This window comes from Saccostrea cucullata, unplaced genomic scaffold (genome assembly GCF_032062105.1).
Source record: "Saccostrea cucullata isolate Sc308-1 unplaced genomic scaffold, CSIRO_AGI_Scuc_v1 ctg106, whole genome shotgun sequence".
NCBI lineage: Eukaryota > Metazoa > Mollusca > Bivalvia > Ostreida > Ostreidae > Saccostrea > Saccostrea cuccullata.
In genome coordinates, this window is record NW_026927985.1 from 101,887 (window position 1) to 129,777 (window position 27,891).

The 27,891-nt window shown below is 33.4% G+C and overlaps 1 protein-coding gene across 1 annotated transcript; it reads left to right on the forward strand.

The window, feature by feature from the left end:
• LOC134276085 (phosphorylase b kinase gamma catalytic chain, liver/testis isoform-like) lies at nucleotides 1–27,046 on the forward strand. Its single transcript, XM_062758367.1, has 11 exons — nucleotides 1–84; nucleotides 797–947; nucleotides 2,979–3,154; nucleotides 4,878–4,932; nucleotides 5,992–6,057; nucleotides 7,442–7,514; nucleotides 10,523–10,613; nucleotides 20,698–20,942; nucleotides 21,469–21,549; nucleotides 22,601–22,642; nucleotides 23,411–27,046. Exons 2-11 carry the CDS (start codon nucleotides 850–852, stop codon nucleotides 23,657–23,659), a joined length of 1,176 nt encoding a protein of 391 aa, XP_062614351.1. The 5' UTR covers nucleotides 1–84; nucleotides 797–849; the 3' UTR covers nucleotides 23,660–27,046.
• Nucleotides 27,047–27,891: the final 845 nt, after the last annotated feature.

The window sequence follows — 27,891 nt, forward strand, 5'->3', positions numbered from 1 at the left end:
ACTCTATCTAATGTGATGTAGGGTACCTGAACCAAAATAGCAACAGTTGTAGCCTAAATGTAAATGGTCGTTGATATTATAACTGTAAGTTAACGTACTAATTATTAAAAAATTATTTCTTAATGGTTACACGGGGCAATGAGGTATAATATGTGGACAGTTTTTGCCATGTTTATCCAGGGGTTCGGATTGTAACAGGTCCAACCCAATCCCTTGTCTTGATTAAGCTAGGAGTCTATATATATAGTACAGAATATATATAACCAAGTAGATCTACATAACATGTAGTTATGTTGAATAAGGTGCCTCTTCAATAATTGTTAATTTCATGACCCCAAGGTCAGGGATTCTAGTGTTAGGGCGGGGCTTTTTTGATTACATAGTGAAAATGGATTAATTCTTTAAAAATCTCCTCCTCTGCTCCTGAGAATTAAAGCAATGAACTATGTACATAGTTATGATGAGGAAGGATTCCTCTTCCAATTTTGTGAATTTCAGGGCCCCTGGGTCAGGGGTTTTGGTGATAGGGCGAGGCTCTTATAATTATATAGTACATGTAAATTGTTGGTGAAAGGCAATGATCAAATTCTTTGAAAATCTTTACCTTTTTCCTGGGTATTTTGCCAATGATCTAAGAAAATATTTATGATGAAGAAATGGTCCCTGGTCAGGGGTATACTGGGGGGGGGGGGGTACATAGTCTGAAAATGAATTAATGCTTTGAAATCTGCTCTTTGGTATTATTTATGCCCTTATTTTTTGACACTTAATGTGCTTAAATTTTGTTTCATTTCAGTTCCATTGAGTAACATAAACAAAGTGTGTTATGTTTTCTTTTTGTCTGGAAATATGGTTGGTAAAGATGACATGGTGGACGCTGAATTGCCATCTCGTGATGCAGCAAAAGAATTTTATGCCAAATATGAACCCAGAGAGGCTTTAGGAAGGTGAGAGATAACAGCTACTGTTTTATTTTATTATTTTAAACTATGGAAAAATCTTTTTTTAGCTCACCTGAGCCAAAGGCTCAAGTGAGCTTTTCTGATCAAAATTTGTCGGTTGTCTGTCGTCGTTGTCGTCGTCGTTGTAAACTTTTCACATTTTCATCTTCTTCTCAAGAACCACTGGGCCAATTTCAACCAAACTTGCTACAAAGTATCCTTGAGTGAAGGGGATTCAAGTTTGTTCAAATGAAGGGCCACCCTTTTCCAAGGGGAGATAATTATGAATTAGAGAAAAATTAATGGCATTTTTAAAAAAATCTTCTTCTCAAGAACCACTGGGCCAGGAAAGATGAAACTTATGTGGAATCATCCTCAGGTAGTGTAGATTCAAGTTTATTCAAATCATGACCCCTGGGGCTAGTGTGGGGCCAAAATGGCTGATCAAAGTTTTACATAGGAATATATTGGGAAAATCTTTAAAAATCTTCTTCTCTAAAACCACTGGGCCAGGAAAGATGAAACTCATGTGGATTCATCCTGAGGTAGTGCAGTGATTGGGAAGGGCTTGCGCCATGCGCCATAGTCGCATTGAAGTGAAAAATGGCGCATTAAATCAATCAATCATGGCGCCAAGGTGCGCATTCAATTTTTAGCGATGTTATTTGGAAATATTTTGCGTACGACTTTCTTTCTTGTTTTACTTTTTTAAAATACAGTCAATTTAAAACAACAAATCTCATTGGTTGAAAGTCAAAAAGTACTTCCGGTTAAACGAAGCACTTACATTAGGTACATTAGTTCATTCATTTGTATTTTAGGGCTGTTTGTTTCCAAAATTATGAATTTTAACACAGAATAGGGTTAGTTGTATTCAAAAAAGGCCTTTAAATTTGCTGCATTTTACATAAAATATATAGGAAATTAAAAACGTGTTTTAAAATTTCATATTTGTTTGTCACTTTGTTATTTTTTAAAACCAGATTATATTGATGGCCCATTTAGGAAATGGCCCATCAAAAAACTCATAGTCCCATTGACCATTTTGGCCTTCCCAATCACTGGTAGTGTAGATTCAAATTTGTTCAATTCATGACCCCCGGGGGTAGGGTGGGGCCAAAATGGCCTATCAAAGTTTTACATAGGAATATATAGGAAAAATCTTAAAAATCTTCTTCTCAAGAACCATTGAGACAGGAAAGATTAAACTCATGTGAAATTATCCTCAGGTAGTGTAGATTCAAGTTTGTCCAAATCATGACCCCCAGGGGTAGGGTGGGGCCAAAATGGCCGATCAAAGTTTAATTAACATAGGTATATATAGCGAAACCTTTTAAAATCCTCTTTTCAAGTACTTCAAATCCATGCATAGTGATATTTATATGGAATCGTTCTCAGGTAGTGTAGATTCAAGTTTGTTCAAAACATGACCCCCTAGGAGGTTAAAATTCAGGCCCCCCCAACTCAGTAAACTTTCAGTTCTGATCTGATATGTGCTTTTTCCTAGCAAATTGCTCAGGTGAGCGATGTGGCCCCTGGGCCTCTTGTATAGAATATAAAATTACTTGTCTATACTCAAAATTTTGGGTGTTATAAAATTTAAGCAAAACTTCAAAGTTCAAAAAGTCATTATTAGTCATATTGATGTAAAAATATCCCCAGGTAGTGTAAAATAAAATTGGTTCAAATTATCCCCCCTCCTTGGGATGGAGGGTTGGGGGAAGTAGGCGATCAAAGTTTTTGATAGGTCTGGAGTATAAAATGTGTAGAACAGCATGGCCAAAGTTAATCAGGTGAGCATTGTGGCCCTTGGGCCTCTTGTTTGACCTAGGAATTTGATTTGCATTTGAGAAACTTTGCCAAAAGCTGCAGGGGCATCAATGTTTGATCAGTGTTTGAAAAAAATTTATGTTATTTTAATATTGTGATTTTGATTGTAACTGAAAAAAATGTTTCAAGATGGGAATAAATTATTAAGGGTGTACAATGTAATATGTAAATGAATTATTAATGTTCTGTGTTTCTTCGTATTTGCAGAGGGATTAGCAGTATAGTGAGACGATGTGTAGAAAAAGAGACAGGAAGAGAATTTGCTGTAAAAATAATTGATATAAGTGGGGAAAAGTCGGAAATATATGAAGCAGACCTCACAAAAAAGGATACTTTGAGGGAAATTAACATTCTTAAAATGTGTAAAGGCCATGAACATATTAGTAAGTAAATAAAGGGTTAATATATCCAGAATTTTTTTTAAAAAGCAACAAGTCGATGAAGAAGAAAATTGAGTTTTAACACTAACAAGTGCCTAAAGTTACACTTCCCATAGGGATTTTTGTGCAAAGGGTTTTCTTAGCACTGGAATTTAAGTCCTGTGAAAAAGAATCATATTTGGCTGTACTTTTTCAAAAACCGGAGATTTTCATTATAATTTTAAAAAAAAAACCACAAATTTTTACTTACTAACTTACAAGATGTGTTTGTGAAACACTATGCACCCGACTACAACAATATTCGAAAAAGCTATTTTAGCATATAGGTCACAGTCAAGGTCTCAAGGTTATTGACCTTGATGTCATTCCAAAGAATTTATTATAATATACAATTATTGCTGTTTTTTGAGGTCAATACAATGATTTAGCCATCTGAGGAGTATAATATTCACCGAGCCCGAAGGGCGAGGTGAATATTGTACTTCGAAGATGGCTAAATCATTGTATTGACCAAAAAAACAGCAATAATTGTTTTATTATATGATTCACTGATAAAATGATATAGCTCGTTAATTGTTCGCATTTAATTCAGTCTTAGCCAAATACAAGAGAGAAGCAGGCTTAAAATGTAAATAAACCTTAACAGTCGTATCAATTTGAAATGTTTTTTTTATCAACTTTAATTGCCATGAAAAAAGATATATAATGTCAGTATTTTTTATAGGATTGATTTTGAAAGGAAGGAGTATTATCAGGGAATTATCAGGGAAAAGTGACTGCCAAAAAGAAAAATTGTTGTTCAGTAAAAGTGTTGGAGGGGGGTCCCTGCATCCCCTCTTACATGTACCACCCTCACCCGAAAATATATATTCCCTTATGTTTTGTTCACATGAAAAAAGGTCATAGTCGTTTAAATATTTGTATCAATTTGGAATTTCCCGATCTATTTTTAGATCAATGTAAATGAAATAAATCCTTGTATTCACCTGGAACGTCACGTGCAGGTCAATACAACGTAGTATTTTTCTAACATAGTTGGATCTCAGCCAATCAGAGAGATGGAAATTATTCAGTCATATAATAAAGTGGAGTATGCATACTAAATATGAAGTCTCTATCTCCAAAAGTTAAGGCAAAGGTTCGAAAAAGCTATTTTTAGCATATAGGTCACACTGACAGTCAAGGTCATAAGGTCATTGACCTTGGTGTCATTTGAAAGAGTTTAATTTGTGGAGTATGTACACCAAATATGAAGTCTCTTTCTCTCATGGTTCAAAAGTTATGGTGAAGGTTCAAGTTGAAAACAAACACACAGATAAGATGAAAACATTATGCGCCTGCGATCTATCGATCCCGGTGCATAAAAAGTTGCTATGGTAAATGTGTCAAATTGATATAGATTTCTTCACCACCTGTCCACTGTCCATAATTCCTGCTAAACAGAACATGAAAATACAGAAATTACTTTGCAGTGCTCTTCATCATTTTTACACATTTTGAAGTATGTTGTTATACTGCCAGTGTATCAGATTTCTTGATCTTGAAAATGAAATAAAAAAATGTTTTTTGACCCAGTTCTAGGGTTTATTATGAATAATTCCATTTCAATCAAAATTTATGTGAGTTTTTAAAGATTTTTGATACTGAAGCCTTATATTGCATGTACATTGTACCAAAGAAAAAAAAATTATTTACTAGTATATGCTTGAATTATTTTTTTTTTCAGTTGAACTTCATGATACCTTTGAAACACCTACCTTTATATTTCTTGTATTTGAACTGTAAGTATGAAAGCTTTTTTAAATTAATATTTTTGTGTTAAAGGGATTTGACTTTTGAGGTCACCTGAATCACTCAGGTGCCCTATTGCTGTATCTGTTTTCATCCATCCTGCATTGGCAATCATTCGTTAACTATGAACACTTTTAGCGTCTCAAAAACCTTTTAACCAATTACAATCATTTTTGTCATGTATTGTCTAGCTAGAGTTAAAGGAAAAATTTATGAGTTTCATGTACCTTGCCCCATGGGACAGAGGGAATGGGGATAAAAGAATCAAGGTCAGCGGGATCTTTAAAAATCTGCTTCTTTACTCCTGTACATCAAACAGTCAAACTGTTGGCACAGATGTAATAAGCATTGAGTCCTCTATTGTGATATTCATGGCCCAAGGGTAAGTGTTTCTGGAGATAAGACAGGGGTCTTATGACCATATTGAGTAAGTGCATAAATTTTAGCTCACCTGAGCTTTCCTGATCACAATTTGTCTTTAGTCCTTCTGTAAACTCTTCACATTTTTAGCTCACCTCAACGAAGTTGAGGAAGCTTATGTGATATGGAACAGTTTTCTTTTTAAGTACTTCTATGCCCTATTTAGATTAGACATGAAAGATGCCTCTAGTATGTGTCATGTACCAGTGAAGGTTGCATCAAGGGATGAAAATTACATTTTCTTGATGGGTGATTAGTTTGAAGTTTTTGGATAGGTCTTATTCCAAAATAATTGCAAGCCAGTTAAATCAGTTAGTCAGATCAAAATTGCATAAATTTGCACTTGTGGATGTACACTTATCAAATGTTGGTTAATTTTGTGACTTTGCCTTACTTAAACATGTTAAAGACAACATTTGCTGAGGCGAGCTCTGTAATCTCTGATTACTTACGTTTTCCTATCCAATGCTCAGATGACCTGGGCCTCTTGTTATGTAAATCATAGACTAACTTTTGTGGCTTCTTTGCTACCCTAAGATACAAGAAAGCTGGTATACATTTATAGATGAACAAATGTGCAGGCATTTCTCTCTTATAACAGCTATATTTTATATAATTTTTTTTTTCAGATGCAAGCAAGGAGAACTTTTTGATTACCTTACTCAAGTTGTAACATTATCAGAGAAACGTACCAGGTAAATTGATATAAATCAATTGAATATTTTAACTGTATGTATTTTGATAATGGCCCCCTTCAGTCCAATATCAGTTAACACTGTTTTGGAGGACTATTTTTTGCACTGTTGCTCACTTAAGCTAAACAGATCACATTTTGTCTGGGTCCAACTGTCTCTCTAGTAACTTTTCACATTTCCCACTTGCCGATTTCAACCAATTTGCCACAAAATATATTCAGGTAAAGGGGATAACAGTTTGTTAAATCAAACAGCTGTGCCTTCTTTCAAGTGAAGATGATTATAAATTAAAGAAAATTAAGATCATCTTTTGAAAATCTTAGCTGCAAAAACCACTGAACCAAAAAATATTACACTTTAAAATAAGTGGATTGGATTGATTGTATGTTGTTTTACATCCTGTTACAGTATTATAGAGACGTCCAGATATACTGGTGAATTTACTAAGTTCTCAGGGTCATCAAGCAGTGACAGATCTTTATCGTGCCAAAGCCTGTCATGATACAGGGCCTCATTTTTAGCTTTACTGGTCTGTCACAACAGCTGTTGTGCTCTGTTCAGACAAATATAAAAAAAAATTTCTATTTACAATTTTTTTAGATATAAATAAAATCAATATAATATATATTAACATTATTTACAACATATTTATACAAAAATTATCTACAATAAACAAAAAGTCTCTAGATAGTCTATGCCATCGTAGTGTTCCACATGACCACATCCCGACACGCCCATTTTATGAATGACTCCCGCCAACTGGCTTCCACTGGGTTTCCGTGTACCAAACAAAATGGCTGGAATATAGCTGGAACCTTTGAATAAAATAATATTTTTAAGTTGCAGGTTATGTATACTTTAATAAACTAGTCACCATCGACTAACATTGCACTAATGGCATACCATACAAACAGTACCGGTATATTTATAAATAATGTTAAGTCTTAGAATACTCAGCAAAACTTGTACATACGTAAACAGTAACAAAAAACGTTACTTGATTCAACTTCTTTCATAGTTGTTTTATGTCTTAAATGTAGAACTCAAAAATTTACATATTAAAGAAAAAGTAAACTTACCCCTAATATGGAGAAATGGTTACCATTGAAAAAACTACTTATCTACTCATCTTGGACTGCACATCAAGCATGTAAAAACTATGAAAACGTCATTTAAGGCCACATGTAGATATATATATGCATGAAACAGCATGTGCAGTGCTCCCTCTTAAGGTCTATGTCTCCTCTTGTTTATCTCAATAGGTTAACATGTGTAATATAAAACTAGTTTGATGAAGCTCTTGGGAACTGGACACCAAAATGGAGTAGAAGAACCATTTTGGGAACATTTGTTATAGATTTTATATCAGCTTTATCTGTTTTAGGATTATAATGAGGCAGTTAATAGAAGCTGTAGATTTTATACACAGTAAAGATGTAGTGCACAGAGACTTAAAGGTAACATTTATACAATTGAATATGTAGTTTGTTTTGTTTTTGTTTTTTGGATAACATGAATTAATTGCATTATTAATTACAAGAATTAAGTTAACATTTTTATAAAGGTTGAATTTCTACCTCTTCTGAGCCAAAGGTTCAAATAGCTGCATTGTATACACATATAAATCTATGACCATTTGTGCGGTGTGGTGTAAGTAAACATTTTAAAATATAGGCTAAAACTGAAGAACACCTTGGCCAATTATTGTCAATTTGTCACAGAGTATCCATGGCCTAAATGCTCCCGTTTATACTAAAAATAAAGGGTTGTGGCCCTGGAACAAGGGGAGATAAGTAAACAAAACCAAAAGTACATGTAGTGGTTGCTAAAAAATCTTTTTCTCCAGAACCACTGGACAAATTATCACCAAATTTACATAAATGAATGAGGATATGTTGAATATTAAAAATTCTTCCATCCTTCACCCTGGAACAAAGGACATGGTCTCAAAGTTACCGTATAAATAGAATTTTTAGCGAGGATTTAATTTTGGCATTAGTAGTGAGGGTCCTGAGATCACTAAAATTGAATTTCGCTAAAAATTAATTGCATTTTATTTGCAATAGCTTCTTTAGTAAGCATTTTAAAGTCGCTAAAATTACCTCTCGCTTAACATAAGTTACCAATTTTTAAGGAGAAATCGCTAAATTTGCGTCTCAATAAAATTTCCACTTATACGGTACTTCAAAGAGCTAAGTTCACTTTATGCATAAAAATGGCCCTGTCCTTATATTAATGAATAGAATGTTCCCTCCTTTTCATTTCATACACTGCTAATCAAAAAAAGTACTTTCATTTCCATTTCATAATAAATTTTCTTTTATTATTTATCTTAGTATTGGAAATCAGGCTTTAAGAAAATGCAGTGTTCTTGAATTGTGCAGAAAACAGGCCTATTTGACTATCTACAACAAAGAATTAAAATATGAGAACAGCCTCAGATCTAAAAATTAAAACTTTTTTTGATCTTCAAAAACAAGTAAGCTTTTCTGATCAAAATTTGTCCGTTGTCTGTCGTTGTAGTTGTTGTTGTCGTCGCCGTTAACTTTTCACATTTTCATCTTCTCAAGAACCACTGGGCCAATTTCAACCAAACTTGCCACATAGTATTCCTGGGTGAAGAAAGATATGGAGATAATGAACAGTATTCAATCTCAAAGTCCATAAAACAATACAAAATAGGAGCAGAGCAAACACGGACCTCTGAAACATCAGAGGTGGGATCAGGTGCCATGGAGGAGTGAGCATCCCCTACCGACCGGTCACACCCACTCCTTGTCATGATCGGGAAATAATGGAAAAATCCGTCGTCAATTCAGGGTATAAATAATGGACTAACAATTAGTAGGAAAAACGTCAGTCAGCATTTGACTCAATGATAAATTGTATTTGCTGACAAGGTCATTGTATCGACCATAGAACTTACGAAATGATGACTTTAAACAAGACTGTTGATATTCTTGTTTCATCAACTTGCTTGTCAATAATTTACCCCATTTTAGAAATTGTTCATACGTAGAGCATGCTCTTACGTATCGAATCAATTGAGATATATATACTCTGTATGCAGGTGATGAAGGTATATTGCTGCATAAGTAAGGGAAGTTGACGATAGAAAAGTTAAAGTCATCACATTTATCATATAGCTTGGTTGTTATATTACCATTTACATCTTTTCCAAGTAAAATATCCAAGTATGAAACAGATGTGTCAGACTCTGTGGTATCTTTTATCTCAAGCTCACCAAGATATATCGTATTGACGTAGGTATGGAAATTACCATTGTTAATTGACAATACATCGTGGATATATCTAAATGTCAAGTTGAAGGCCACAGCAAGTGTTTTCTTCTTTTCACGCATAAGATTTTGCACAAATTCTGCTTCCTATGAATATAAAAATAGGTCAGCTAATAATGGAGCACAATTGGTACCCATGGGAATTCCAATAGATTGTTGGAATACCTAGTCTCCAAAAACTACATAGATATTGTCAATCAGAAACTCAAGCATCTCTTTGATGTCAACTTCAGAGTACTTGTGAAGGGGATTCAAGTTTGTTCAAAAGAAGGGCCTAGCCCTTTTCCGAGGGAAGATAAATACCGTAAATCTGTAAATTTTTGCTGTAGATAAATTTTTAGCAAATTTGCGAGTTCATTGCATTCGCAAAAATATTTTTCTTAAAAATAAATTACCAATAAGAAAATGTAAACAAAGCAGTGGTCATTCGCAAAATTTTGAAACGTAAAAATTAATCAGCAGCATTTTGACCCCAATTCGCAAAATAAAATCGATGTAAAAATTTCCAGATTTACGGTAGTAATTAATGAAAAATTAATGGCAGCAATTAAAAATCTTCTTCTCCAGAACCACTTGGCCAGGAAAGATGTAACTCTTGTAGAAGCATCCTCAGGTAGTGTAGATTCAAGTTTGTTCAAATCATGACTCCCGGGGTTAGGGCTGGGCCACAATGGCTTGATCAAAATTTTACATAGGAATAAATAGGAAAATTCTTTAAAAAAATTTTTCTTCAGAACCACTGGGCCAGGAAAGATAAACTCATGTGGAATCAGGTAGTTTAGATTCAATTTTGTACGAATCATGACCCCCGGGGGTAGGGCGGGGCCACAATGGCTGATCAAAGTTTAACATAGGAATATATAGGAAATTTTTTTTAAATCCTCTTCTCCAGAACCACGGGGCCAGTAAAAATGAAACTTAAATGGAAACATCCTCAGGTAGTGTAGATTCAATTTTGTTCAAATCATGTAATTTGTTCAGGTCATGGCATCAGGGGATAGGGTGGGGCCAAAATAATTTTAAGTAATAAAGGGCGAATTTTATGAAGAACAACAGAGCAAAAGAAACTCTGGTGAGCATTGTGGCCCATGGGCCTCTTTTTTTATTTCTAAATATAAATTATGATAACAGGAAAAAAGAAATAAAATGTTCCAATTTTTTTTCAGCCAGAAAATATACTGCTAGATGACAATCTAAATGTCAAGGTGTCTGACTTTGGGTTTGCAACAGTATTAGGCCCTGGAGAAGAACTCACAGGTAATTTTTTCAATGCTTTAAGGTCAACTTTTTAGCTCTACTGGTCAGAGACCAGAAGAGCTTATGCGATAGTAATGCGTCCGTCGTCCGTCTGTCTGTCTGTCCGTCTGTCTGTAAACAATTTTTCAAAACGCTACTCCTCCTACAGTTTTGGTCTGATTTTAATATAACTTGGCACACAAGTAGACTACACAAAGATACATAAAATAGTGCATCGGATTTTTATTTCGATGACCGATGTTGCCATGGTTACTAAAAATAGAATTTTCTGTGAAATTCCTTTAAAATGCTACTCCTCCTACAGTTTTGATCTGATTTCAATATAACTTGGCACACAAGTAAACTACACAAAGATACATAAAATAGTGCATCAGTTTTTGATTTCGATGAATGGTGTTGCCATGGTTACTAAAAATAGAATTTTCTGTGAAATTCCTTTAAAACGCTACTCCTCCTACAATTTTGATCTGATTTCAATATAACTTGGCACACAAGTAGCTACAGTAAGATACATAAAATAGTGCATTGGATTTTTATTTCGATGACCGGTGTTGCCATGGTTACTAAAAATAGAATTTTCTGTGAAATTCCTTTAAAATGCTACTTCTCCTACAGTTTTGATCTGATTTCAATATAACTTGGCACACAAGTAGAATACACAAAGATACATAAAATAGTGCATCGGTTTTTGATTTCGATGAATGGTGTTGCCATGGTTACTAAAAATAGAATTTTCTGTGAAATTCCTTTAAAACGCTACTCCTCCTACAATTTTGATCTGATTTCAATATAACTTGGCACACAAGTAGACTACACTAAGATACATAAAATAGTGCATCTGTTTTTGATTTCGATGAACAGTGTTGCCATGGTTACTAAAAATAGAATTTCTTGTGAAATTCCTTTAAAACGCTACTCCTCCTACAGTTTTGATCTGATTTCGATATAACTTGGCACAAAAGTAGACTACACAAAGATACATAAAATAGTGCATCCATTTTTGATTTCAATGAATGGTGTTGTCATGGTTAATAAAAATAGAATTTTCTGTGAAATTCCTTTAAAACTCTACTCCTCCTATAATTTTGATCTGATTTCAGTATAACTTGGCACACAAGTAGTCTACACTATTATACATAGAATAGTGCATCAGATTTTGATTTCGATGAACGGTGTTGCCATGGTTACTAAAAAAAGAATTTCCTGTGAAATTCCTTTAAAACGCTACTCCTCCTACAGTTTTGGTCTGATTGCAATATAACTTGGCACACAAGTAGACTACTCTAAGATATATAGAGTAGTTCATCGGTTTTTGATTTTGATGAAAGTGTTGCCATTGTTACTAAAAATAGAAATGTGTGAAATTCCTTTAAAACGCTACTCCTTCTACAGTTTTGGTCTAATAGCAATGGCTTCTTTTCTCATCCTTTGTTATAAGCACAAACCAGTAGAGCTACAGTCTCAACAGAGACTTCTGGTTTCTTTGAAGTTCTCAGAAAGGTCTTAGTACATAAAGTCAAATTTTTTACCTAATATTAGTTTTTCAAAATTACATATTTAAAGAAATTGAGGTTTAGATTAATTTAACCATAGATGCCAATGAATATTAACATGAAATGAAATTAGTAATTTTATATGGTGTAATTGCAATGATTGGAAAATCATTCTACACCATACATTGTGAAATGATCGAAGTATAAAATAGAAGATATTAAAGGTACTTTATATGTATAAAAATTGTGCAATTTCTTCAAAAGCCATGATACCTATGATTTTTATTTCTAAAATGTGTTTGTTGATCAAATTTGAATTGGAAAAATCATAGAGGGTTATTTTATATGCATTTCCTGAAAATTTATTTGAGATATACTAAGAACAAAGTACGGTATTAGCAGTAATTCGCTGCCAATAATACGATATTTTAATCTTCTTTGTATCGTTTTTTGATGTTATGCTTTGAAGTAAGGAAGATGCGAACTAAATTCCACTGGCACAAAAATGACGTAATTTTTAACTATAACGTCACTAATGCGCGCTAAACATGGAATGGTCGTGTAAAATCGTTAAATTATATTGAAAAATGAGTAATCTTTGCTGAAATTAGACCCTTTCACATGCAACAACCACTTTTATACTCCGCATATAAGTTCACCATTACATATCGCAGTTACACTATTAAAATAGTGTTGGTTGTCACCTGTGATCAATATGAATTTTGGAAAAGTTAACATTCGGAAAAAAGATATTTTACCGACACAATTTTCCTGATATCGATATTAATGACGCATAATTGATACAGAATGAGCTTTTCTTATTTCAGGTACCACCACTGGATATTGTAAACTATGAATATGAATAAAATATTTTGAAAACAAAGAATAAATGGTAACTAAAGATGCCGCTTGTACTTATGCTGTTTGTACAACATCTGCACAAGTGTATTTAGACTATAGTGTCCGTTGGTTGTACATGTAGTATTGAACAACAGTACTAAAATATCCTAGACCTCAATTCATTCCACAGAAATAGCACAATATTTTTTTTTTAATTTATTAAAGATTAATTTTAAAAAATCAGAAATACCTCAGTATATTTATATTTTCTACGAGTCTTCCTCAATGTACATGTGTGTGTAGTCTTACTATAGTCATAGTGTGACCTCCGAACAATAATATGACAACCATAAAAAATACAATAAAATGTATATGCATCGAATACGATAACCTTTTAATCTGTAACATTGAAAGCATGGTCCAACATTAAATATGTTTTAAAGCCTTTTATTGTGAAAAATAAATATTATAATATTCATGATAATAATAAATCTGCAGTAGTTGATAGGAGTTCAACAAAACAATACAAGTAAAAAAGTTGCCGAATGCTATATAGTTAGTATGCACATTATTAGTCCGAAATAGCACATACAGATACAAATGTTTATTTTCTTACATGTAATTTTTTTTGGCAAATATTTCATGCAGCATCATCCAAAGTTATAGATTACATGTTTACACAAATTTATATTTTGAAGCTAGTGATAGATCGGGAAGGGGGGGGGGGTGGTCTTGCTAAAACGCGGAATGGAAAACGGAACGGAAAATTAGTGTCAAGCAAATATACTACATTCTAAATAAATCACACAAAAAGCAATTTTCTTGAAATAAAAGTCATATATAAAGAAAATTCATCTACCGTAAATCTGGAAATTTTTACGTCGATTTATTTTTGCGAATTTGGGTCAAAAAGCTGTTGATTAATTTTTACGCTTCAAATTTTTGCGAATTGTCACTGGTGCTAAAAATAAAAATCACTGAAGATTTTCATATCAGGTTATTTTTCAAATAATATGCCCAGTTAGAATACCACCAATATACTCGCAACGTGGCAAGAAATTGCAAAATCGCTCCCAAACAATTTTGATAAAAATACAAAAGGATTTGCACTGAGAATAATTTCTAAACAAACATTTTTTAGGGTTGTGTACGCCTTTTAACCTAAAGTATAATCCAAATGAAGAAAAAATATATTAACTAATTTTCTCAACGTTTGGTTTTTTTCTCACCTAAAATTTACACGCCGCGTTTACGTAATTTGGAATTTTCTAGTAAATGCACTGAATTAGAGTTATCGCCCGTGTTGATATACGGTTAGATAAAATGACAGTAACTGTTCTCTCTTTATTGGCAAATTAATTGATGAAAATAATTAAAAAGGGACATACCTCCTCAGTGCTTGTCAAATCATCGAACGATATTGCATATAATGAGGGCAATTTACACGCACGGGTAATTAACTTGTACTTATATAGTAGACTAGTGTAAACAGGTTTCTTTTGAAAATGACCAGTGCTTACCGACGCCTATTCACTAAGTTTAAAAAAGACACGAGTTCTCAGAAACAAAATTCTTCACATGTTGATTTATTTTTAAGAAAAATATTTTTGCGAATGCAATGCACGCGCAAATTTGCTAAAAATTTATCTACAGTAAAAATTTCCAGATTTACGGTATTTTTTTTTTAAGCACATTCATAAAAAGAAATATGGTTTTGAAAAAAGGGGAAGGAAAAAGGCTACTGGTGTGTTTATACATGTACATGTATCTGTAAAGACATATGTTTGACATTCAGCTCATGCATACATGTACATGTATGTACTGAAGAATCCAGGAATCTTGTAGAAAGGAGGGCAGTTTGGGATCGGGGCAGGGGCCCACAACAACACCAAAAATTGATTTATTAAATTTTATGTATATTTTGGACACAAAAGCCCCCCCCCTTTAAATCCGCCAGCTTTGCAGTGGCATGATATGCATATCAAGAAATTCAAATATAAATAGCTGAAACATTAGAGAAAATTCTTGCAAATTAATTCAAAACATATAATTTTTTTTTTCTTTAATTGAAGCAGCCTTAGTATAAAATTTTTACATCATTGTTCCATTCCAGTTGAGTACCACATACATGCCAACTTTTGAAAATTGCCATGGGGGATTTAGCGCGTGACGACAATTTTCAAAGCTTTAAATTCGCGACATTTTGTTGTGAAATTAAATTATTATGAAATGATTTTTTTTTTTAATTTATAATATTGATATCACCTATCAATACAACTAAAGAATAAATTTAACACCCAAAAATAATGTTTGTTTGTTTTTTTTCCAAAAGTGAAACATTTTTGCTCAGATAGGTGCCTCTCTCACTAAAGAAGGTGTATTTAGTTACATATGTACACAACTTTTTTTTCTGGGACACATGGTATAGTGAAAAATTGAAAATTGTACAACTTTTTAAATCATTTTTTTCAAAGGCTAAAAAATATATGGGGTTTTGATACTGTAAATTAAGTCATGTTTCTGGAAACATTTTGGAGATTTATTTATATTTCAATTAATTAGAAATTCTAATAAGATATTAAATTTACAGAAATTTATTTCATCTATCCCAAAAAGAATTATTATTTTTTTTACAGTCATGAAATTTGTCAGGCTTGACGGTGCCATGTAGGTATTTCCTTAAGTCATGCACATAGACCTAAGTAAACATACAATATTACTTTTGGGAGAAGGGAGGGAAAGAAATTCTTATTGACATAGACTAGATTAATTGTTTCATCTTAACTTTTTCATAATATTTTAACTGGCAAACTTTACAATACATGTATTTTTCATTATAGGTAGATAAAATCAGTAGCTATGCTTTGTAGTTTTCTACTTTCGTTTTCCAAAAAAAAAGCGATCTCTTTGGATTCCGATTTTATGGTTTGATTAGTATTTTATTGTCTTTGATTTATGCTTTTAATAAAATGACTAACAATGATCCCCTTAATCTATGTGTTTCACCTTGCATACCCCTTAAAACTGAGAAAATAATCCCCTAATTGCCCCAAGCTATAAGCTAATTGTACCTGGACAACTCGGGCGTTCAAGCGTGAAGCGATTTCCTGTAGTTAACACCTAGGTTAAATAAACAATGAAACTTATCTGTGTGCATTGAATAAACAAGTCTGACATTGTTATCCCGATTGACGAAATTCAGCGGTAGGGAAACTTTTAAAATCGGAAATTTTGGTGAATTTTTTTTTCAAATCGGGAAATTAGGGCAATTTTTCTCTCCCTATCGGGAAAGCGGGATGAAAGGGTAAAATCGGGAGGATCCCGCCTAAATCGGGAAAGTTGGCATGTATGGTACCAAAGTTATCCTGTTATGGTTGCCTCTATTCATAAACTTATAATATTCAGAATTTTTTTTTTAGATTTTAGTTCTCTCACCATGGATCATTTAGATATCAAAATTTTGCCATCACTTTTTTCAGACACTGTATAAGCTTTTAACTCAATAATTGTCATTGACCCCCCCCCCCCCCCCTACACTTACTTTTTGTTAATGTGATTAAGGCTCACTGGAAGTAATTGTACGTTTGATGTTTCCTATAAACTTCAAAACTTACGAGGGAGGAAGGGAAAAATTAAACAAACGAAATCTTCGAAGAAATGAGTATTTACTCATTAAAATACGGTCAATATTTGTAATCATGTAGGCTTATTGTTTCATAATAGTTTTAAGTAAACTTGTCACTTTACATTAAAGAATAGACTCTCAGAGGGTTCACATGTTGTCTATTTCTATATATGTAATGTATAGTTTTGCTAAAAGTAAACGAACACTTTAAAGTATGTTGACTTTTCCGAGTGCCAATTTCTCCGAGACCTCCGTGCACGGTATACGAACTTCGGGCAGCCTAAAGTTGTAAGTTACGTAAAAAAACGTACTGAGAGAAGATAAGTTTGAACTTGATTAATTAATCCCCCTTCCAAATCAAACCGCTTGTCAAGATCTTTCATGGTATTTTATTCTACCATCTCCCCCCTCTCAAAAGCAAAATACTTGCCGTACGTCACTGCTATGTCGGCGATTTTCGGATTATTATAGTAGAGAGTCATACAGATGAAACAAAACAAGTTTTACAAAACCCTCCCGAATCTTTGTTACGAAGGAAAGCAGATCGTCTTTGCAAGTTGTCAGCAATAAAACAAGTGTTTTGAATTGATGTACACAGATATGGGTATTTCAAAACCTAAATGCCAGGTTTATCCGTAATGTCTAATAGCATACACAAACAATCACATTCCTTAATTTGTGATCACGAAGTTCATGTACATGTACGTAGTAGAAAAAGTTGTATCTACTTTTTATACTTCCACTATCTTTACCAAATATTAGTACATGTTTTATGTAATATAAAATGCCACCACTTCTTAACATTATGCATTTTGTACGAAAGAAAACGGTATGGGGTGAATTGGGACATACAAATGAATTACATGTACAATAAGGAAATCCAATCTACTACTTCTGAAGGAAAAGCTCGAAACTCAATTTTTTTTTTTGATAATAAAAATTTTAACACTCTCAGAAAGGGAAATACCTATTCATGGCTGGGGGGGGGGGGGGGGGTCATGGGCCATGCAATTTATGAAAGGCTTGTGCTTCCCGGGAAGGGGATTGCAGATATAGTTGGTGTTTTTTTTTTGTTTTTTTTTTGCTCACTATATATTACATTAATTCCTTAAAATTAAGAAAAGGTATGTTTGGGGATAGGGACTACTAAACAATACATATATTACATGTTTAGTATATTCTTTAAATACAAGAAATACTTGTCTGTATTGTATTGTACATTAGCCCTCCAGAATCTTTTCGCTTACTGTGAGAATCATACATACAACACGTTCAATTGTCAGAAAAATGAAGATACAAGGAAGCTGTGATCTATTTTTTAATGCTACATTCTTTACCAAGCAAAATATTTTTGCGAAAAATAAAAACAACAAAAAAAGTGTCACCAGCAACTTAAGCATTTTAAACCTTATAAAATATGCGAACACAGTACTAAATACATATACTAGTATTTGGAATAAATATGTCATCGGCTGCTAGAAAGTGGGGATTCTCAAAAGAAAATCCATGAGCGATTATACATGTACTTATCCAACAAAATTGTCAAGAAGTATTGAATATGTAAACTTACGAGGGTTGTCCCAGAAAACGCGAATATTTTCAATATCTTTAGTTTCACTTTGACTATAAATTAAAAAAAGATTGGCATAAAAAATTATCAAGTTGTCAGCTAAATGGTAAATCAATAATAGTTTCCGAACAGGTTTATAAACTTTTTATACCCCCCGCCTTTTTACGCCTTTCCAAAAGGCGTTATTACGCCTTTCCAAAAGACGTTATTACGCCTTTCCAAAAGGCATTATTACGCCTTTCCAAAAGGCATTATTACGCCTTTCCAAAAGGCGTTATTACGTCTTTCTAAAAAGCGTTATTATGCCTTTCTAAAAGGCGTTATTATGCCTTTCCAAAAAAGTTATTATGCTTTTTGAATAACCATTATTTTGCATTTAACAGGCCCGTGCTTTTAATAGCCCCCCCCCCCCCCCCACACACACACACACACTCCACTGGCCAAATTCGTGGGGGAAATACTCGGTAAAAATTTATTTAAATGCAATAATTTGTCACAGTTTTACATACTGCAATAAAATGTTCAGGAACCAAGAAACCAATAGTTAATTATAATATTTAAACTGTAGCAAGACTTTTCCTCAAAAGTGTGTATGTTTGGAGGGGGTTTACCCCATTCGCACTCGTATTACAGGCCTACATGAAAAGGAAAAGAAAAAGGCATTATCTTATGTTAATAAATATAGAAAGATTTAATTAAAACCATCTTTATTTATGCAATTCTCTATATTCCTGCACATCTCACTGACAACTGTTTGCATTCGTATTAAGAGAAGGCAACACTCTACTTGTGAAGATCTAAAATATAGGCAGACTTATCTTGGAGCTTTGCTTGCCATGTACAGTGTATTAAAATTTATGTCATTTGAAGATATTTTTCTCTCTTCTTGGAAAAAAGAAGGCAACTATTTGCATGGGTATAATGAGCAATTGAAATCAATGACCCTTGGTAGAGGTGTGCCTGGTATGAAAGAAGGACTTAGTTGGTTCAACATTGAAAATATATGACGCATTTAAAAATCTAATTGTGAAATTTATGTCCCAAAGGTACGATTTCTGCATACACACACCCCCTCGGTTGGGCTAAATATGTTTAGTTATGTATTGAAAGTAAAAGGCGTAATAACGCTTTTGGAAAGGCGTAATAACGCCTTTTGGAAAGGCGTCATAACGCCTTTTAAAAAGGCGTTATAATGCCTTTTCGAAAGGTGTAATAACGCCTTTTGGAAAGGCGTAATAATGCCTTTTAAAAGGGCGTAATAACACCTTCTAGAAAGGCATAATAACGCCTTTTGAAAGGCATAATAACGCCTTTTGGAAAGGCGTAATAACGCCTTCTAGAATGGAAAGGCATAATAACGCCTTTTAGAAAGGCGTTATAACGCCTTTTGGAATGGAAAGGCGTAATAACGCCTTTTCAAAAGGCGTTATGCCTTTTTTCGCGTTATTACGCCTTTTCGAAAGGTGTTATAACGCCTTTTTAATTTTTTTTTTCTCTCTAGATTGATCCTAATAGGCTTTCGTACTTACCATATTTTTGAGAATTGAACTTTTTTTGGTACTAAGGACAGCCCCGGACACTCGAATTTTTCCATCAGTACCTAATTTTCACTAGTAGATTTTTCTCAATTGATTTAACAGAAATAGCTGATATTATTTTCATTGAGACCTGCAATAAAATGAGAGTAAATATCCACGAGAAAAGTATTATTCAATCAAAAAAATAATAAAAACTGTGTCCTAGCGAATAAGTTGAAATTTTCAGATTACGCTTATTGTACACGTTAAATGTATGACGTCGCGTCAAAATTCTCCGTAAAATCTTGACGTTTTGCTAAAAAAGGTACAGTATTGAGCGTTATTTTTGCAATGCATACATTTGAGACATGTATATAAATTATATGTCATTTAATTCTACAAATCCTAAGTTTTTTAAAATTTTTTGAACCAAGCAGGTCTGACAAGCGGCATTTTTTGGCCAATACCGTACTTTGTTCTTTTCCTTATATAATATGATTAACTTTAAAGGTGAAGTTTGAAGAATTATTGTGGGTAAAAACATGTTACTTTGAGACTTCAGAGACATTTTTGTGTGTATTTTCAATTAGTCCATGCCTTATTTTCAGAACCTGAGGATTGGAATACCTTAAAATCATCTATCAAATTAGATTCCCTTCTGAATCTATACTTCAGCTGCATCAGTGTTAAAACAGCACATCGAAGAGTTGTTTAAAATGTCCCCAATATGACCATAGAATGTTTCTTGTATAATAGCTTTTTAATATAGGAAAATCTATAGATACATTCATCATCACCATTAAACAATTCTGCAACATTGAAACAATTCAAAATTTCAAAATATTTTACCCAAAAATCCATGGAAACAATATCAAGCTAGGTTTAAACAACCTCCACACCAGGTTCAGAATTCATAAATCCGCCTAATCAAATCAGTGCTAAATTGTTCAAAAATCATTTTCCACCAAATATCTTACATGCTAAATAACATACATTTACAGAAATCATGCAGATTATATATAATCAATATTTCTTGTAGAGTTGTGTGGGACCCCGGGATACCTAGCTCCAGAAGTGCTGGCTGTTTCTATGTATGATAACGTTCCTGGGTATGGCATGGAGGTGGACATGTGGGCCTGTGGGGTTATTATGTACACCTTACTGTGCGGGGCGCCACCTTTCTGGCATCGAAAACAGATGCAGATGTTGAGAATGATCATGCAGGCAAACTACACATTTGGAAGCCCAGAATGGGATGATGTTAGCCAGACAGCTAAAGATCTGGTAAATCATGTCATTTTCAATAAATGGAGCAAATTTATTTAAATTACATTTTTTTCGTATTCAGTACTCATAACCAAGAATGCAAATTTAGCAATTAAAATTTAGAAGTTTACCATAAAACTGCTACGATAAGCCAAAGTTTAGCAACATGCTAAAAATTCCTTCTAAACAGTATATAGAGGGCAAAAATTTGTTGAAGATAAACATTGTGACTCTGGTGAACATTTTAGCCTCTTGTTATTTGTGGATGTAAATGTAAGTTCTGCTTCTGAGAAATTTTGTTTTGAAAATGAAGTGCCTGGATTATTGGCATCCAACTCATGAAACTAATTGAGGTCCAACAAGTCTAGACTAGACTACATGTATATAATTCTGATTAATAAATGTTTTTAATAAATGATAAACTGTTATATTGTTTTGTTTATAAGTTGCTAAGTAATATAGTAAAGTGAATGTTCAAATTATATGAAATATTTGAACAAAAAAGCATATAAAAGGAGATAACTAATCTTTTTCATATTTCTAGATTTCAAACTTACTAATGGTCAATCCAAAACAACGATTATCAGCCGACCAGGCCCTGGCATCTCCTTTCTTCAAGAGAGAGGTGACCTTCTGTGTTCTCCTTTATACTGTAAACCAACTATTATTTGCACCATATTTCATTTGCGATTCCTCAGTTTCAAATTGATCTGTGACGATTAATTTTCGCGACTGAGGAAACATTCTCTATAAATACAAAGCTTAATTAATGGTTCGCAGCCATTAATATTCACGAGTTAAAGTAAATCGTGAAACTCACAAATATTTCTCGCTTGCAAATAATAGTTGGTTTACAGTATATTGAGCTATTTCTGTAATCTTGCAATTATCCATGAATTAAAAAATTTTGAATATGGACAATAATTCATGAATTCTTGGCCAATTATTGTCAAATTTGTCCTTGGCCCAAGGGCTCTCTTTCCTACTTAAACTAGGGTTGTGACCCTTAATTTAGAGTTAATTTGGAGATAATTTGGAAAATGGAAACAAAAGTACTGGTTGCTAAAAAAATCTTCTCAAGAACCACCAGGCAGATTATCACCAAACTTACACAAAAGGATGAGGATATTAATATAGATTAAAATTTGCACAGGGAATTGCTTGGGCAAAGGGCATGGTCTCAAGGTCACTTCAAAGTAATTGACAATAATTACGTTATTGAAATGTGGATATTTTGCTTACTATGAGGACTAGGATCATCAAATCTTGTCAGTTCATGCATCTAAGGACCTCATATCATTTTAACGCAAAAGTTGGTCATGTTAACCTTCATGTAAATTTTTCAAAATGATTTAGAGGCATATTTTGAACAATTTAAGGTTTGTGATTATCAAATTTTGTCAGTTGATGTATCTTGGGTCCTCGGAGTACGTCAACTAAAAGTAGGTCATGACCTACTTTTGAATGTTATGGCTAATATAGATAAATTATTAATTAATAATAAAATAACCCTGTATCCAGTATTTATATTATTAATCTATTAATTCTAATTTAGGAATTTGAAAATAGTACTTCTAACAGAAGTAGCAAAGTCATATTTGTGATATGTCTAACAAACATATATAGCATTTTGAAATAATTTATGGTGTTAATGTTCATCTTATGTTCAATTGCAGCTTAAACCACCAAAGCAATTTTTCCCAAAGAGGACATTTAGGGTAAGTTTTTAGGAAAAGATTTCTTTGAATAGCCAAAGTAAAGAATACTCAAAAGGAGCAACTCTGAAGCTTCAGAGGAGGAAGATTCACGTGCTCAGTGGGTTTTTTAAGCTCACCTGAGCTGAATTTTGATAAAAGTTCTAAGTCAAAAGTAGGCGAACATAGATGTAGCTGTAACTAAGTCCTTTTTACTAAAGGTTGTTATCTAAAGATTTGGCATACATTAACATCACAATCAGAATGTGCTCAATAGCAGCCATAAAAAAACATGAAGTCTGTTAAAATTAATGGTTCTTTTATAAATGAAATAAGCACTTTAATTTTGGGATAGGGGTCAGTCAATTTAATTTTTGAAACGATATTGGTCTTGTGTCACAATTTTTATTTGAACTCATTCTTGACTTCCACAGAGGGAATTATTAAATGTTATAAGATACTGTTTGTGTAAATTCAAAATTGAGTGCAATCACTAGTATAGAGTTGTTTGCATAATTATGAATTAGCTCTAGATACCCCACTCTGTGTATTTTATTATAGAATACTGAGCAATCAGTAAACATCACCCTCTGCCCCAAAGCAGCCAAAATATGAAGCCTGCTTTTATTACAAGTACACATACACTACTCAATAAAGTGAATTGAATGGCTGAAGTAACTAGAAAAGCAGGACATTTACTTTCAAAATTTTCTGCTTTGAAATGCTTGTTTATCACATTATATGTCAAAAGATTCCATGGATTATTTGTATCAAACAATGTTTTACTTTCAGGCTGCTGTTTTTTGTGTGAGATTTTTCCATAGACTTCGATTCTTTTACTACAACCCCCCACCAATACCAGTGGATACTGTGAGAACTAATCCATATAGCATTAAAAACTTCCGCAAACTCATTGATAGCTGCACTTTTAAAATGTATGGACATTGGGTCAAGAAAGGAGATAATCAAAACCGTGCAGCATTATTTGAACATGTACAAAGAGAGGACTGGAGAAGCCAGAGTTCCTTCGAAAGTTCTTGATAATTTATTGTCTGTGTAATGGTTTTAATGCAATTAAGTTGCTGTAGAAGTACCTTTGAATATTAATGTAGAAAATCCACAATGCCTTGCATGTTGAGAACTTAAAAGAATGTTAATAATTCTTTAGGTCCCAAGCTTTCCTTACCTAAAGACAAGAGACTTCACTTTCTTGTTTATCTTTTTTTAGGTCACCTGAGTAAACTCAGGTGACCTATTGCTATCCGTTTTCATCCGTCGTCGTCCATTGTCGTCAGTCGTCCATCGTGTGTTAACATTTGAACATTTTCAGCTTCTTCTCTGAAACTGCTGAACCAATTTCAACCAATTTTGGCATATAGCATCTATAAGTGAAGGGGAACAAAAATTGTGAATTTGATGGTCCCTGCCCCCCTGGGAGCTAGGGTGGGGCTATAAAGGTTATATAGTGAAAATGAATTATTTCTATGAAAATCTTTGTGCCTGGGTATTAAACCAATGAACTATGTACATAATTATGAGGAGGAAGGATGCCTCTTTGAGATTTGTGAATTTTATGGCCCCTGGGTCAGGGCTTCTTGTGTTAGGGCAGGGGTTAATGTTTATATATTGAAAATGCATGATTTCTTTGAAAATCTTTTCCTTTGATCCTGGGTATTATGCCAATGATATAAGTACATATATCTGATGAAGAAAATATACTCTTCAAAAATGGATTAATTTCCAGGGCCCTGGGTCAGATGTATTTGGAGGGGGGGGGGGGGTACATAGTCTGAAAATAAATAAATGCTTTGAAATCTGCACTTCGGTATTAATCAACAATTTATGATGAAATAAAATTCATGATAAAATTTTGAAAAATGTGGCCCCAGGGCCAGTGGTTCCTGTGGGATGGGGTGAACAACTGGTTACAAAGTGGAAATGCATTTTCTCTTTGTTACTCTGATCTACCTCTGGGTATTAAGTAACCAAAGTAAGCATGCTAAGTGTATACAGTAAAACTCGTTTAGTACGAACACGGATATAGCGAATTCACGGATATAGCGAAGTTATCTTGGATCCCCAGCTATATAAATTTAACGAATTCCTTATACGGATATAACGAATTACGGATAAAGCGAAGTAATTTCATAGGTCCCAGTGACTTTGTTATAACCGAGTTTTACTGTACTTATGATATTAAGCAATGGTGCCTCTTTCAAAATTGTGAATTTCTTGGCCTCTGGTTTAAAACACAAATCAAATTCAATTGTTGGAAAGTTGTTACGGGATACTCAGGTGACCTATAAGGCCCTTGGGCCTCTTGTTTAGATCCCAAAAAAAAGTTCAAGTGAATTTTTCTTTTCACATTTTATGAGTTAATATCTTCCATCTTTACCTCCATATCTCCTCCAGAGCCACTGGATCAATTTCATCCAAACTTGACCTTTTAAAGATCTTTGGTGAGAGGATTTAAGTTATGAAATATCTTCCATAAGCCAGCATTAAACTACCATAAAGCCACCATTAAGTGATTGCTTAAAGATGGTCTTTCATCCAGTGAAATTAAGCAAAAAAAAATATCATGGAAAATTTTCTTCTGGAGAACAGCAAGTAAATGTTTAATCAGTGTAATATATATTTTTGAATGTTTTTGGTCATTTCTTTGCCATGTACATGTACTGATATTTTTTTTTTAAATGTCATTAGTTATATATGCTGACAAGACTCATAACTCAATATTCTATATGTTGTGTTTTCAAATTTTATGTCCTTAGAAATGTGTGCATCCTTATTATGTCTTTAAATAATATTTAAACTGGTGTGCATGAAAGACAGATGAGCCATTGTGACAGGAAAGTTGAATAACACAAATGAATACTGCATGAAAAAAATTATTGAATAAATTTGAAATGTAATTTTTTTTCTAGAATAAATGAACATTTTATGACAATTAAGATTAGATTGTGTTTATTTGGGGTTGATTGTAAAAAAAATATTCAAACAATATATACATACAAAAAAAAACTGAATGTAAATGTGTGGAATTTAAGTTATGCGCCACAGGGGCCTAAAAATATGTCAACCAAAATGGTGACATACCATATATCTGTTGTTTTTTTTTCATGATTATCTATTTTTGGTTTTTCTGCAATCATTTTTAATTTGCAAAATATAAAACACACAGAAATTATGTAAGCTATAATGTGACATAAAACATTACCATTTTTGAAAAAAATTTTAAATCATAAAAAAATAACTTACACAAAATAAAAACTGTACAAATCTACCCCTTTTTACAAAATTTTTAACACGCAAAAAAAACAGATATACGGTACTTTTCTGATTTATGGCTATTCTTTTTCAAAAAAAGACATTTTTAGCTCACCTGAGCTGAAGGCTCAATTGAGCTTTTCTGATCACATTTTGTCCGGCGTCCATCTAGCTGTACGTCTAGTTGTCTAGCTGTCTGTCTGTCTATCTGTCTGTCTGTCTGTAAACTTTTCACATTTTCAACTTCTTCTCAAAAACCGCTGGGCCAATTTCAACCAAACTTGCCACAAAGCATCCTTGGGTGAAGGGGATTCAAATTTGTTCATATGAAGGGCCACGCCCTCATTTAAGGGGAGATAATTGGGAATTAGTGAAAATTTGGTGTCATGATTTAAAAATCTTCTTCTCAAGAACCACTGTGCCAGGAAAGATGAAATTTATGGGTAAACATCCTCAGGTAGTGTAGATTCAAATTTGTTCAAATCATGACCCCTGAGGGTAGGTTTGGGGCCACAAAGGCCGATCAAAGTTTTACATAGAAATATATAGGAAAATTCTTTAAAAATCTTCTTCTCAAGAATAGCAAAGCCATAATTGATCATATTTATACTGAAGCATCCTCAGGTAGTGTAGATTCAAGTTTGTTCAAATCATGACCCCGGGGGAAGGGTGGGGCCAAAATGGCCGACCAAAGATTTACATAGAAATTTATAGGAAAATTTTTTTTTAAATCTTCTCAGAATTTAGAATGATGCTAGCCCGTGGGTTTTTTGTTCATAACTCTTTATGGCTATGACAAGATGATTACTATATTATATTCACCTCTAACATACTGATATTAAGATGAGGAAATAATGTCGAATAAACTGAATGTTCAGCCTATATATTTCAATCATGAATTCAATTTCATGTAATCAGACCTTAAATAATTGGCTATAGAACATTTAATCATGTAAAAATAAAGGTACTAAATCAACTGTTTCTTAACTGACAACTGGCAAGTCTGTCTGTAGTTTGTTGTTGGGGAATGAGAAAACTTTTGCAATTCATTTTAGATGTCTTTATGGATAATTGTTAAGGTGAAGTTTATTTTGTGTTCTATGCATTCTCTATGTTTGTAATTTAGAGTGTACTATTAAAAAACACTTTCAGTGTCAATAGCTTTGTTTATTTGAGTGGTATACTGCATCAAAAACCAACAATTTATACAGGGGCTCGAGTGTTAATAGTATGTTGTCTAGGAAAATTATTTAGTGGACTACTGCAGACAAGATTGTTAAATCATATAGAAAGTAACTCTTAAGTCACTTTCTCTCTTCTAAGTTCTTTCCTGTCTGCCTTTAGAAAATGTTGTACAACTGACAGTATATTTGTTTTAAAACAAACAAGCAAATTCAAATAATTGTGGTCCCCCACTTTCGGTGTCTTTGTGGTCGAGATGTCATTTTTAATGACATACTGTGTCAAATATGAACGCCCTATCATATGTCCTTTAGAAATAATCACGGAAATTGTATTTTTAGCTCACCTGAGCCGAAGGCTCAAGTGAGCTTTTCTGATCACATTTTGTCCGTCGTCCGTCCGTCTGTCTGTCTGTCTGTCCGTCTGTCCGTCTGTAAACTTTTCACATTTTCGACTTCTTCTCAAGAACCACTGGGCCAATTTTGACCAAACTTGGTACAAAGCATCCTTGGGTGAAGGGGAATTTAAGTTGTTAAAATGAAGGGACATATCCCCTCGCAAGGGGAGATAATCAAGAAAAGACAAAAAAAGGGTGGGGTCATTAAAAAATCTTCTTCTCAAGAATCACTGGGCCAGAAAAGCTGAAACTTATGTGAAAGCATCCTAGGGTAGTGTAGATATTAAATTGTTCAAATCATGACCCCCGGGGGAAGGGCGGGGCCACAATGGGGAATCAAAGTTTTACATAGAAATATATAGGAAAAATCTTTGAAAATCTTCTTCTCAAGAACTACTGGGCCAGAAAAGCTGAAACTTATGTG

Coding starts and splice junctions, on each gene's coding strand:
- LOC134276085 (XM_062758367.1), top strand. CDS start 850: ATGGTTGGTAAAGATGACATGGTGGACGCTGAATTGCCATCTCGTGAT. Junction 20,943..21,468: donor GCCAGACAGCTAAAGATCTG/GTAAATCATGTC, acceptor TCATATTTCTAG/ATTTCAAACTTACTAATGGT. Junction 21,550..22,600: donor CTCCTTTCTTCAAGAGAGAG/GTGACCTTCTGT, acceptor GTTCAATTGCAG/CTTAAACCACCAAAGCAATT.